Source organism: Molothrus aeneus, chromosome 6, assembly GCF_037042795.1.
Source record: "Molothrus aeneus isolate 106 chromosome 6, BPBGC_Maene_1.0, whole genome shotgun sequence".
Classification (NCBI taxonomy): Eukaryota; Metazoa; Chordata; class Aves; order Passeriformes; family Icteridae; genus Molothrus; species Molothrus aeneus.
In genome coordinates this window covers 29500388-29514110 of record NC_089651.1, presented here as the reverse complement: position 1 = coordinate 29514110, position 13723 = coordinate 29500388, and the positions used below count along the sequence as shown (strand labels likewise).

Sequence of the window (13723 nt, the reverse complement as noted above, 5' to 3'; positions counted from 1 at the left end):
TGCATCTTAATAGTCATTCATATCCTTGGGCATGGTCATCAGATAGTATCCAGCAGGCTACACCACCCAGACCTTCCCCTCAGTTTGATGCTCTTGAGCCCCACTGGACAGACCCAGATTATTGGCCTTTATGCACTTGAACAGAAGTAGAGAAGTAGTCTTCAGACTCTGGACAGCATGGCTTCTTTCTCACCCATGCTATCCCCATGCTCTCTGGGCTCAATCTCTGGCTCTTGATCTCCAACAGTGACCCCATCCTTTCCTGCCCCACTGCCATGACCCCTCTGCTGTGCAAAGGCCTGGCAGAGCCCATTCTTCCCGAGGAGATTTGCAGGAGTAGCCCAAAGTCCCATCCACAGACCACTGCACTTACTGCATGGGAACCATATGGACTAAAAATTTGAGCCAGCTGGTAACAGCCCTCCAAGCATATTTCTTCTCCAAATTCTTTCCCTCTCTGCCTCCCAATTTCATGACAATACTGATGAGACAAACTCTGTCAGGACCAGGAACTTGGAAAATTTCAGGGTTCCTTTTAAATGGTATTTTTCATCTCTTGCAATCTGGCACACCATATCTATGTACAAGTGTTACTAAACAAAAGTTGGCCAAAATCAGACAGTTAAGTTCCCAACTGCCTTTAAAAACAAAATCATCAACAACAACAAAGAACCTAAATTTGACTTTTCATCTCTCTCCTATGATGTTCAGGAAATGAGATGGCCTCTGCTTCTACAGGCCCTAATTGCAGAACTGAAGGTGTTTTGGCACCAAAGCCACAGCTAGTCCATAGCAAAGCAGTGAGTAGTCATCAGTGTCTCTGGGACACATACAGCTGTTGCAGGAATTAGGAAGGGGGAGGCAGGTACCAGGGTGGGATCTGAGCCACCTGGAGCTCTGCAGATCAGTCATCACATTGTTCCATACCAAGAGGCAACTGGCACGGCCAGCCATACACAATGGCTCTGATTTCCAAGACATATTGAGGGTGGATAGCACAAGACACACCTAAATTCAAAGCCAAAAAACAGCAAATGCTTGTAGCCCAGAGAGATGGACCAAGTCCCTTCCACAGCAAGCACCCATGACAACAACAAAATGTATGCAAGGAGAAGCACCAGCCACCATAGGTGTCCCCCTGCCCCACAGTAAGAACTAAGCACAACCTGTGCAGTGTACAGAGGCACGCTTTGCCATGGCACCTCACAGGCATCTTGTTCTTACGGGTGCTTCTCTCTGCCCTGCCACAGCAGGCACACCAGGACCAGCTGCTCCCATGCACAGGCCCAGCCCTACTTTATGGCCACTCTGAAAGTCCCATGCACTAAATCAATAAGCCAGAGTGAAGGAGTCCTCAAGTCAGAGGAATGTGTATCTCAAAACTATCATGTCAGAATAGGCTATTTATACTTTTCTGGGCCTTGCCTAGGCTATTACCAGCCATGGTAGGTTCACCTAAACAACAACTAGGTGAACTTGCTAACCCTGTGAGAAAGAGCATGAACAACTCATCCATGGTAAATACAAGGAAGGAGAGACGCTCTCTAGAGTGTCTGCTGCCACACACCAAAGCTGCAATGAATCCTAATGATATCAGATCAGGTAAATCCTTTCACTGCTGAAGCCTCTTGCATCCTGTTTGGCTCTTCTCTATCTCCTGCATGAACCAGCTCAAGGTTAGTTTCAAAAAGCAAAACACAGAGTGACCAAGCATATATCATTAATAAACTCACAGAAGAAAAGCGGTGCTGGTTTCCCGGAATCAGTGCACTTGAAGGGCAAGGGAAGTACCCAAGTACCATGGGCAAAGAGCTACTTTTAGCACAGCTTCCTGGTTGCTTGTCATACCAATAGCATTGTGCAACTGATACAGCTATTTTCTTCATCAATTATTAACTGGTCAAAGACTATTTGTTTGAAGAGCTGCATTGAAAGTCCAGAAAGGAAGCAGGCAGTTTCAAGCTCCATGAGTGTGCCCTGCAATAGACCTGGGATCCCCTCCAGATCAGATACTCTCACTCTTCAGGGGCTGACAGCTTGATTCCCAGCAGCTGAGGAGGCACACCTGGGCACTAGCTGCAACTGGGCACAAGTTTCCCAGGCAGAACCCATCCTTCACATAGGGCTCATTGCCTTTATGCCCAGGAGCAAGTTTGCAGCCAAAGGTACTGCTGAAGGCCAGCAGTGCTGAAGCTGTGCCTGAGGCTCTTCTCTTGGGGATCAGCATGCAGACCACACCCTGCAGTAATTTACATCAGTATCTGCCAAAGAAACTCCCCATATAGCTTTTGCAGTGTTCAAGGGAAGCAGCTTCCATCAGCAACACTCTTCTTCCTCTGTCTTTCCTCCACCCAACTCACCTTTAGTGCCAGACCACACAAGTGCATAGAGCTAACAGCAGAGAAGGTTGGTTCACCGGCGTAAGCCTTGAGGTATCCTACAGCTTTTGTTTGGCAGGAACTATTCCAACATGAATTAGGAAATCTGAACATTGAGGCATGTTAAGACAGCTGAAGGATTGGTGGTTCAGCAGCAACATTTCAGCCTCTGGAAAGCTTGCTCCATAGAAGAGCTCAAAGGTGAAAACATGAGACTTAACACCATGAGCAGTGCTGGCAAGGATGTGTTCCTAAACAAAACCAATGACCTGAGAAGTTTCTGGGATTGCTGATACTTCAAGACGTAAGGACTTAAATGCAATAGCAATGCGATGTGTGCGTACACTTGAGCCTTCACTGGGGCTTCATGTTCCTCTCCTCCACAAAGCACCAAAGAGCCCCTTTGTGGAAGCAGACCAGTACCGCCAAGAAGCCAGGACTGAGATTTGGAGTACCTCTAACACTTTGACATCCCACTTTAGCCTCACTCAAAACACACATAAAGCCCTCCCTGAAGAGAAAGCAGCTATGCAGGAACACACAAAACACACAAGCAACAAAAGCCAGTCCCCAGGTTTAAGCCGTGCTCATCAGAAAGAGCTTGTCAGGAACAGACTGAGTGACTCGAGCACTCCACAAGAGACCGAGAAGGTTAGAGGCCACCAGGGTAGGTCACACCAGGTATTTGCTGCCACTGATCTGCTCCCAAGCACTTGCACAGCTGACCCGCTGCATCAGTGAGGAACGATGGAGGGACACCTGGGCACACTGCGGGCACTTCAAGGGTCAAGAGAAGGGAAGCACCTGCATTTGTGGGGTTGTCTAAAACCAGCCCCTCAATTTTTCCAAGTAAAACCAGCTCCACTGTCAGTTTCTTGAAAAAACTTGGGGTTTATTGATTTAAACTGCAAACAGTCATTACAAAAGAGATTCTCTTTTAAATAAACTCACACAAAGAGGAAGAAAAAGCAGTGTAGCGAACAGTAACAGGGGGAAAAAAAAATTACATTCATTATTCTCTTTGTGCCAGTCCCATTCACCTTGGCAAGGAAAACTCCAAACTTGGAATACAGAAATGCAAAGACAAACTGTATTTGGAATGTCTTCAGATAGGCACTTTGAGCCCAAGGCTTTTCTCCTTGAAGAATCTATACAATAAGAGGAAGAAAAAGGTCTTCCTTCCACGTTGTCTCGCAACAGAGCTCAGGTATGTACATTCTAAAGCCCAGGTAGGCAAGACCCGGGAGAGGAGAAGAGAAGGAGAAGAGAAAAGGCAAAGATGCACAACAACTCCATTTGCAGTCCAACACAAAAAAAGGGGGAGGGAGTTCTAAAATAAATAATCCAAACACAGTTTTTGCATTTTTTTAAATTAATTTTTCATTTTTTAAAATAAAATAACCAAAAAAAGTGTAAAGTTACAAAAAATGTCATTGTAGTATAATATATTAAACTGTGGGGAAAAAAAGGAAAAGACACTTCACAATCTTAAGATTAATATGGAAGATCATAATTTAAACATAAAAGAATATATTCTATGGATTCATCATCCCGATAAATATGAACAAAATTAAAAAGCAAAGGTTTTGGCAATAAATACGTTTTGATAAGTTAAATAAGCTTTTTATATTGTTGTGCAGTGACAAGCAAAATTTGCTCTCCAATTTCTGAAAAGTTATACAAAATTAAAAACCCAGAAAAAAATAATAAAAAGCTTGGCGTGAGTGCTCTAAGATAGGTCTAAAGTACTCTAGAGCAAAACCATTAAAGCTATGTCTACTGGAACTTTGTTTACACGAACTTGTGTGTGTGGAATGACTTCTGTTAGCCCCACCCCTCTATTTCTTTATTTGTTTTAAGATGTCACATGTATACACGGGGAACTTTTAGCACCAAAATCAAGTCTCTCATAGTCCATCTGTTTTTTTGCTTTTCTTTTGTTTTCTTCCTCCCAGTCGAAGTCCCATTCATGCTACAATCTTTGTCCGTTCTCAGCTTTTCTTCCCGCAGACCTGAGCGGATCCAGGCAAGATTTAGTCTTTTAAGGGGAGGGGAGAAAGAGGGCTGGATGTTAACAGTTGCCCACATGCCTGCAGCCTAGCAGAAACTGGCCAGTCGGGAAGGGACTGGGAGAGGGCGATGCAGTACGTGGCCAGTGGAGGGAGCCGGATTCGGACACTTCCTGCACATCTGGAAGTGCACAGAGCTGCTGGTGCCCTCTGCAGCTGGAGAGGTAATACAGTCACAGTGAAAAGTGTTAAAAGGCACTAATTTTGTAAACGTTATTGCTTCTCATCGTAATTTTGGCACTTAAGGTTTAAGCCAGTGGGTATCAGGCAGGCAAGTGGACATGTTACCATCCAGCTTGGGCTACTGGGGACAAGGTGGGGGGAGTTCAGCTTAACATCGTAATAGAGGTGGGGAGGGGCAAGAATAACCCCAGATTAGTCGTCGGAGATGGAGAGTCTGCTGAAGATGGGAAGACGTCTTGAGGTGTCCAGGATAGGGGAATCTGAGCCGCTGTGGCTGCTGCTGGAGCTGCTCAGATAGCCCTCCTGGTCAGAGAGGGAGTCCTGAGGACTGGGTGGCGAGTCAAACATGTTGGGGGACTCGGACATGGGCCTGAACAAGAAGGTGGTGGGGGAGCTCCCGCTGGGCACCTGCACCCCCATGCTGGGGGCAAAGAGACTGACCAGCTCCTGGCTGGAGAAGGTGAAAGGGTTGCTGGCGCAGTCAGGCAAGGTAGGGGAGCCCAGCAGGTCGTCGGCGCTCAGCATGGGCGGCGGTGTGATGGAAGTGGGGCTGTCCAGCAGCCCGCTGGCAGCAGTGCTGGGGAAGCCGGCGAAGCTGAAGCTGTGCTGCAGGCGGGGTCTGTCGGTGACGGCGGGCTCCCGGCTCCCCGCCACGGCGCGGCGCTCCTCCGCGTTGTGGATGAAGTGGCAGCGCGGCCCATAGGGACAGAAGCCGATGGTGTGGAAAGTGCGGCACAGCTCGGTCTTGTACTTGGGGTGACGGGTGAGGCTCCGCAGCTCGTGGATGCCGTGGGCGAACTGGCACTTGTCACCGTACTTGCAGGCACCGTTCTCCTCGAAGGGGCGGCACAGCTCCGTCTTGTAGCGGCTGGAGTTGACCTGTCCCCCGGGCTGCTTTTGCTGCAGTAGGCGCTCGCCACCCTCGGAGAAGGAGCGGTCCCGGAAGCGGCTTTCGCGGGGGCCCAGCATGGGAGCCGGCTCCCCTTTCAGGCTGCTGAGGAGCTGGTTCTGGTGGAACTTGGAGTTGGGCAGGGTGACAGAGTGCCTCCTAGGGAAACCCCCGCCCGCCGGGGTGCCCACCGCCTTCCTGTCCAGCAGGCACCCGCTGACACCCGAGGGGCTGTAATTCAACATCTTGTTGCTCTGCGGGGACAAAGCAAGAGCCGGTCACGTCACTGCTACTGCTACCACCTCCTCCGACATCCCCACGCAGCGCCGAGAGCGCGGCGGGGCACCCACCGCCTGCGGGGGCCCGGGGAGCGGCGGCGGCCGCCCTGCCCCGACAGCTCCCCCGCAGCCGCATCTGGCGGCCGCCCCCGCTGCCCCACGCGCGGGCCGGGCCCCCCGCCGCGCCCCCCCAGTCCGCGGCGCGGAGCGCTCCCGGGGCCAGCCGAGCGCGCGGCGCGGGGGGGCGCCCGAAGCCCCGCGCGACGGGAGCGCTTCCCCGGGGGCGCTCCCGGGGACGGCGGCGCGCGGGAAGGGCAGCGCGAGGCGCGGCGCCCGCCCAACCGCTCCCGCAGCGCGGCCGGCGAGGGGCGGCCGAGCCCCCCGGGGAGGGAGCCCACCCGTCCGCCCGCTCGTCTCCCGCCCGGCCCCGCGGCAGCGCCGCCGCCCTCCGCGCCGCGCCCGGGCGTGTTGAAGCGCGGCGGCCCCGGGGGCACGGGAAGGATCCGGCCCCCCCGCTCGGCGCCGGGGCTGAGCCCGCCAGGAGCGCGGGCGGCTCCCCCACCCTTCCTCCTCCGGAGCGACCGAGGCGGGAAACGCGGGCGGGAGAGACCCCAGCGTCCCGAAACGGGGTGGCCGCGCTCGGTTCCCGCCCTGCGCCCTCCGGTCCCGGCGCAGAACTCGCTCACAACCAGAAAACGAAGTGGGGGGGAGGGGAAGAGGGAAGCCCGAACTCGAACCCTAAGGAACCTAAAAAGCCCCGAAGTTGGCGGCAGAACCCCCGCCGGCGCCCTTACCTTGCATAAAACTTCGCTCAAGTCAAAGATGGTGGGCGACACCAGGGCTGTGGACATCTTCGGCGAGCGAGGGGAGAAGCGAGGGGGCAGCGGCACTTGGACACGAGGAGTCACGGCGTGGGTAAGGCACAGCCTCCAGCGCCCCTGCTCGCAGCCTCCCCCCGCCGCCGACACCGCCACCAGCCCGCCCGGCCGCCGCACCCGCTCGCCGCTTCCAGGGGGCTCGCGGAAAGCTCAACTTATAAAGTTTGTGACTTACCCCCGGGAGGAGGAGCCGGCGGCGGGAAAGAGGAGGAGGAGGAGGAGGGCAGGGTGATTGACACTGCGACTGAATCACCCGGGCGGGCAGGCCCAAAAAAACTTTCGGGAGGAAGGAGAGGGGGAGGGACAAGGGGAAGGGGGGAGGGGGGAAAAGAACGCGAAGCGGCCGGCGGGTGGGTGGCTGGGCCGGGCCCGGCCCGCCCTGCTCTGCCCTGCCCCGCGCTGCGCTGCGCCGGAGGGGGCGGTTGTGCGGCCGCACAGAGTGACTCCGCGCGCCTGTGCGCGCGTGTCCGTTTCTGCTCGCGCCCCCGTGCGCGTGTGCCCGCGCTCTTGTCCGCGTGCGTCCACGTTGTGCGCGTGTGTCCGCGTGCGTGCGCGCGTGCGTTTCACTCGGCACGGGCCCGCGCGCGAGCTCCCCTCCGCCGGCGCGCGCGGCCGTCCCGCTCCGCTCCGCGCGGCGGGAGCGGCGGGCGCGCGCCCAACGGCCGCACTGGGCGGCGGCTCCGCGGCTCGCGGACACTTCCCGCGTCTGGCCGCGTCCGTGCGCCCCGGAGGGCTTTGTGCTGGCCACCCGCCGCCCCCTCCTCCCCTCCCGCGGAGCCTTGCTCCTTCCTTCAAACTTTTACTGAAACCTGGCAGGCTCTGCAAGGGGAAATAGCTCACATCCCCAGCAATTTAAGTTGTTAAAATGCGTGTCTGCCTTTAAAAGGCTGTTGGATAAATCCTGCCTTTTCTCCCAGTCCCCAGGACTCAACATTCTAAAACTCAAAAAAAAAAAAAAAAAAAAGAAAAAAAAAGAAAAAAGAAATTGTCTCTAAGCAGGTGACCTGTTTCAGGTTTTAGTGACAAAGTATGATTCAATGATTCATACTGATCTTGGTATGGCAGAGATGAGGGGGACAATGGTGGCAGTTTCTGTATAAAAATTAAAATGAGCCCAACTGTTGAAAGCTTGTCAATACCAGGGTGCCTCAGTGCTCAGTCTCTGCCCAGTTATCCCCCTTAGCCCCAGCTGTAACTTCAGACGGTGTTTCATCCCAGGCTGAGCAATGGCATCTGAGCACACTTCCCTGCGCAGGTGGGCGAGAGGGGCCCTGCCCCGGCCCTGCAGGCTCTTGCTCCTTCCCTGCACTCCGCCTTGGCTGGGAGAACAGAAACCCCTGCCTTGGGCTGCAGAGCACTGACCCGAGCGGCCATCGCACCGAAACTTCAAACAAATGATCCACTTCCTCCTCTGTTTGCTTTGGAGTCGCGGCATCTGGACTTTGCGCTGGCGGCTGATTTTTTTCTCCTCCTCTGGTCTTCAAGAACAACCAAAATAACCAACGGAGAGAAATGCCCACAGGCTCGGGCTATTCCAGATTTTTTTTTTTATGATCATTATTATTATTATTTCCTTAAGGAGAGCAATCAGGTTCCTCGAATTTCCTTCTCTTTATAGTCTCTTTTTTTTCCCCTCACCTTGGCCAGAAGTGAGGAGTAGACAGGGAGCAAACAGCCTATTATTTTCTGCAGTTGTTTACTCGTTCTGTAGATGGTGCTTGTTCCCAGGGCTCTAAGCCTCTCTATAATTAAACCCATTTTAATTGTTAGTTAGAAACGTCATTTCGGGGACTTTCCAAGAGTTACGGAGAGAGCCAGCCGAGATAACTCTTTCACTACCGAGTCGCTCCCAGCCTGGTTTTTGCCCGGTGCCTCCTGTCGTCCAGCCACGGCACGGGGCTGATCTCGGAGTGGATTGGGGCCAGCCCGGGGCCGGCAGCCCCTCCGCCAGCCCAGCCCGCTGCCCCTGCTGCTATTCGCTTGTCCCGTGTGCATTTGTTTTGGAAACCTGGGGTTTAAGACTGCACATTTCCGCGGATCAAGTGGCAAAGGCTGAAGCCGAGAAGGAATTTTTTCCAGTGATTTAGCTTGGCAAACCCCGACTCCATGGTGGTCTGCCTTGCATTGCCTGCGCACACGCTCAGCTCAGGAATTTAGCTGCTCACCCCACCTCGTGGCTAAAAGTCACAGCCCTCCGGGCCGGAGTGGGAATTTGTGTGGGCATGAATTCACACCGAGCAGAGGAATGAAAAAATTGGAGCCTTACACCGCCCGCCAGAGCCGTGCCAGAACTTGGATAGATGCAAATGAATAAAGATAGGTAAATGAATAAATGAAAGTCAATTATTAAAGAAGATTACTGAAAAAGTGAATGAATGCAGTGCCATGCTCACTAGCCTTCTTGTGTGACTCAGTCCATCCAGGCCCAGCACATTCCAGCTGGGATACTACAGCTGGGCCTGGGGAGCAGGAAAAAATGTCCAGAACCTCCCAAGCCCTTCTCAAACTTGTCCTCAGCACAGGAGCCACTTTTGGAGCCCTCTCCTTCGCTGGGTCAAATGCAAGCAGATGCTAAATTTGTCACTAAATACAGAGGGATAAGATTCTGCATTAGACCTGTGCCCACATTTAGCAGAGGAATTAAGAACCACTTTCATGCACGAGAGCTGAAACAGGCCAGATTGGCCAGAAGGTGGGGAAGAAGGGGGCAGCAAATGAAATTATAAAGGCAGGAGATTTAAAGGATTGTTTTTTCCAATTGCATGTGTGTATAAAACTGTGGGCTCATTGGCACATGATGCTGTAGAGGTCAAAAGTATAAACTGGGTCAAAAAAGCAATTCGACAAATTTATGGAGGAAAAGTCCCTGGAGGTTTACTAAAGGCAAAGGCAGACCTCTGCAACTTGTTGCTGGACAATGCACAGCAAAAGTACCACTCTCTCATCCCCATTTTCTCCCATAAGCATTGGCTGCTCTTGGAGGTAAGAGGAAAGCCACAACAGACCTTTGGTCTGATCCAGTTTGGCACTGGGATGCTCAAATCAGCACTATCTTGTCCCCGAGCTGCTGAGCACGGGTTCACACGCTGGCCTCTGCTGAAGGCTGGGGACAGTGTCACGGGCTGGCTGCACTCTTCGCCCAGTTTAACTCCCCGCCAGGGTAATAAGAGGTTACTTTGAGCACTGAGTGTAAACTGAATCCAAGTGCCAGCTTTGCCACAAATATATTTGATGATGGTGCAGCTCCCGTGGCAAAAGAACAAGGTTGCTACCTTAAGACACCTGCACTTCCCCTCACCTGGAGCCATTTGGCAGTCGGAAGCCTGCAGATCTGCTTGCGTCAGAGTTACTGAGCAAGAACTTGAGTACGAAAAAGCCTGAATTGTTGAAAACGGGGTGGGGGTGGGGTGTTTTGGTTTATTCCCCCTCCTAACACTCAGTTCCTAAAGTTTCAAGGTAGGAAAGGGAAGTGCTTTTGCCACAAGCAACGTTTTCCCCTGTGAGTTTTGGATGAGTTGGGCATTTAACTCCCCTGCTCCCATGGGAATCCTCAGGTAAACAGACACGTCTTGTCTGCAGGGGTGCTCCTATGTACAGAGGGTGGGAACAGAGGAAGGACAAACCTCCTGACTTTATTTTTGCTGGGGGTGTAAAATGAGCCAAGGCTTTCTGTAGTCACTCTTCTATACATGTCTTTTGGGTCTGATGCTATTTTTGTTGGCTGTGACCCTGGAGGTGTAGGTGTGGAAGTGCCTTTCTGCTGCTCTCTGCATGTGGGTGTAGATGTTTCCTCTGTTTCAGGCGCCTTCTCAGACTCTGTGGCCTTTCAGGGGGAGTAGGCGGATGTCAGCGTGGCCTTTCCCCACCTGTCTGTAACTTTTTAATGCTTCTTTTTATTTTGGCCTTGCGCTTCTTCCATGGAACATCTCTGGGTAGCCACTGGGAGGTGTAAATGGTTTGAGATGGAAACCACAGCTTGTAGGTGCGCCCTCTGCCAGGCTTTTCTGGCACCCGAGGAAGTCAGGTCTCTGCCTGCTCCCAAGCAAAAGGGATATTACCAGCTGCTCGGTGAGAAAACAAATTCACAGAGATACAGGAAAGTGTGTTAAGGTGGTGGGAAGCAACGGGAGTGAGATTCCTGGCAGCTCGGGTATGTAAACATTCATAAAATAGAGAGTGTGTGCATGTGTGTACTTTGTGGTGGCAGGAAACCCAAGAAGCTAGCTCCCTTATTTTTGCTGGAATTGGTAGCAGCCGTACCAGACAAATTTTATAAGCCCTTAATCCTCCTGACTTTACACCTGTGAATGACCTAAAGACCATCCAAGGTGATCTAAATTACAGCACATCTTTACTAATTAGTAATGGGGTTTGGGATCTGCTTTACTTGTTCGTAAAAAGGGCTTTCTGTTTTTCTGTAGCTCAGAAGTTGGACTACCTCTGGGGGAAGTGAGGAGAAGGCAGGAGGTGGAGGTAATGTGTGGCCTCTTCTGAAGTGTCACATGGATGTGACTAGCCTGCCACAAATTTAGCTCCAGTGGCACTGACAAGGCACTGCAGTGGAAAAAGCAGAGATGTCCTTTTAAGCAGACGCAGGGTAAGGAAATTGGCTGAAGTTAATGGATCTAAGTTATAATTTCCAGTGGAAATACTAATGCAATTAATGTATTTCCACACAGCAGGACAGCAAGCCCATGCAAGTGTTTAGCTGTTTGTCATGACTGCTCAGGAGGCTGGCCTAGCCACGTCCTGGGGTCTGTCTAGCTGCATCCAGACACCCTTAGCCTGTGCTGAGGGTAGGAGCAGGGCTGGAACACACCAGTGTGGCAATAGGTTTGAGGGGCTGGAGGAGAAGACCATCGCCAGATGTGGAAAGTGAAGGTGCCCAACCAGGAACATCTGTCTCCCTGCCTGTGACCTGGGTGTGGGGCTGTTACTTTACCCCAGCTCCATGGCAGTGCAGTGCCCAGCTGGGGTCTGCACATCCTGTCTGGACATGGGGACAAGCAGGAGAGCCCAACAGCCTCCTCACACAGCACCGCAGATCTCCCTGCTGCCCATCGCTGCTGCACCCACCACCTCCTGCAGAGAAACCTCCCTGTTCTTAGGGGTGTGCCTGTTCTCAGTGAAGCTGCAAACCCTCTAGGGCAAGGTGCAAGACTCGTCTGTCTCCTCCCTGAACATGCTGCAAGTGCGTGAAGCTAGAGAAGGGATTTCCATCCTGCCAGGGTGCTAATGGGAGCTGAGGAAGTGCCCAGCCTGGCTGCAGCAGCAAGGTGAGGTATGGAGCAACATGTGTTTCTCATCAGTGGTGGAGCAGAGGCACGAAGCTGCTGTTGGGGAGACTGGTGTTCTATCCTTCTGCAGGTCCCCATCCCCTCCCTGGGGAGAGCCTGTGCAGCCAGGTGCCAGCATCCTCTTTCCTCCAGGTCTCAGCCAGGCACATGGTGGTCCTGAGGTCCCCAGTATCCCTGCTGGGCCCAACCTCAGGAGCAGATTATTGTGTGCAGCAAGGGCACAGCTTCAAATAGGTGCCCTTAACCTGGCCTAATCTGCACAGGGCTCTGTGCCTGCCAGGGCAGAGGGAAGTCAAATATATCTCACCTCAATAAATTGTTCAGATTAAGGGACGTGCCAGAAGCTTTAAAGAGGCTATTGGGAGATTCCAGAAAAAAAGAAACAAGTGACACCTGCTGCACATCAAAACAGCAATTACCTTTGTATCAACAAGATGATTAATGCATGTAACAAGTGGTTGGGGACATGGAAAGGCATAGATCTCAGAAAACAGGACAAAATCAGTTCTTTCAAATCCTGCATCCATGGTCCTGAGCTGATACACAAGCAAGATGATAATGCAGCACAGTGGTTTTTTGTTGGCCTCTGCCTGTTTCCAGCCATGGCAGCCCTGGCTGCTGACTATTCAGCAGACATTAACCAGTGGAATGTTTCCATGATTTTTTTTCTCAAAAAAAAAAAAGAGTGCTGGGACAAAATGCTTTCATCTTTTTATTTTCTTTTTTGAGAAAGTCTAAGACAACTCTGGAGTCTCTTGGATCATGACATTTATGTGACATGCAGTGTTGGTGTCAGAAGGTGCTGCTTGCTGTGCTGGTGGCCACTTACCTCCAATAGGCTAAGCTGCAACCCTCTGAAAAATACCATTTTGTCCTTTCACAGTGGAGCTTGTCATAACCTTATTTTCAAACACATGGGTTGCACTCCACACATCTTACAGCTCCATGAGATATTTGCATTAGGGAGGCAGCTTGCTTTCCCGCCTATCCCGTTCCATCAAAACACACTTTTAGCACCAGGCTGGAAGCCAAGGTCAAGTCTCCTTTTCTTTTTTTTTTTTTTTTGTTCCTCCTGCCTGCTCTGAATACATGATAATACAGACTTCAGCTCCATTATTATATCTTTTCCCACAAGACCGTTGCCTCATTCAGACCTCAGCAGGGAGCATGTTTTCATCTCTGCCAGCTGAGCATGGCTGGAGAGCCCTGTGCCCATCAGAGCTCCAAGGGGGAGGACACAGAGGTGAGGCTTTGCACATTCCCATGCACAGAGGATAGCTCCAAATCTGGTAGGGCATTTCCAGGGAGCCTCTCCCACTGCCTCCCTTGTCAGGCCAGTAATGAAGAATGTCAATGATGATGGGATTCCTCTCCTCTGTTTTTAAGTGCTTAAAAGTTAGGTGTCTAAACCTAATTAGTTGGACAGGCTTCCTGCATAGCCAATGGAGACAAATAGGCACCTCTAGTGTATGATTCATTTCACATATCTTGGAGTTTATCTTGAGAAGGGCTGACTCACCGACAGCCAAGCACCCGCTTCTCCTCTGTGACTGTAAAGGCAGATCAGCAACTTGCTGAGGATTTGACAGCTACATTTTGGGTGTTCCAGGCTGGGCAAGGTGAGTCCTCTCCCAGCTGTGGCAGTGGTTGTGGAAAGCATCACCACTTGGCTGCTCTGGCTTGGCCCCCTCCCACCCTGTTTCCCACAGAAGGTCCATTTGCAGCCCTGCCCAAGCAGGGCTGGGTTTTAG

At 52.1% G+C, this 13723-nt stretch overlaps 1 protein-coding gene across 1 annotated transcript; it reads right to left on the bottom strand.

Moving 5' to 3' along the window:
• Window positions 1–3249: 3249 nt before the first annotated feature.
• On the bottom strand, window positions 3250–6796 carry ZFP36L1 (ZFP36 ring finger protein like 1). The gene is made up of 2 exons (XM_066551596.1): window positions 6592–6796; window positions 3250–5773 (listed from the first exon to the last, which is right to left on the bottom strand). The coding sequence occupies exons 1-2, from the start codon at window positions 6646–6648 to the stop codon at window positions 4823–4825; spliced, it is 1008 nt and encodes a 335-aa protein (XP_066407693.1). The 5' UTR covers window positions 6649–6796; the 3' UTR covers window positions 3250–4822.
• Window positions 6797–13723: the final 6927 nt, after the last annotated feature.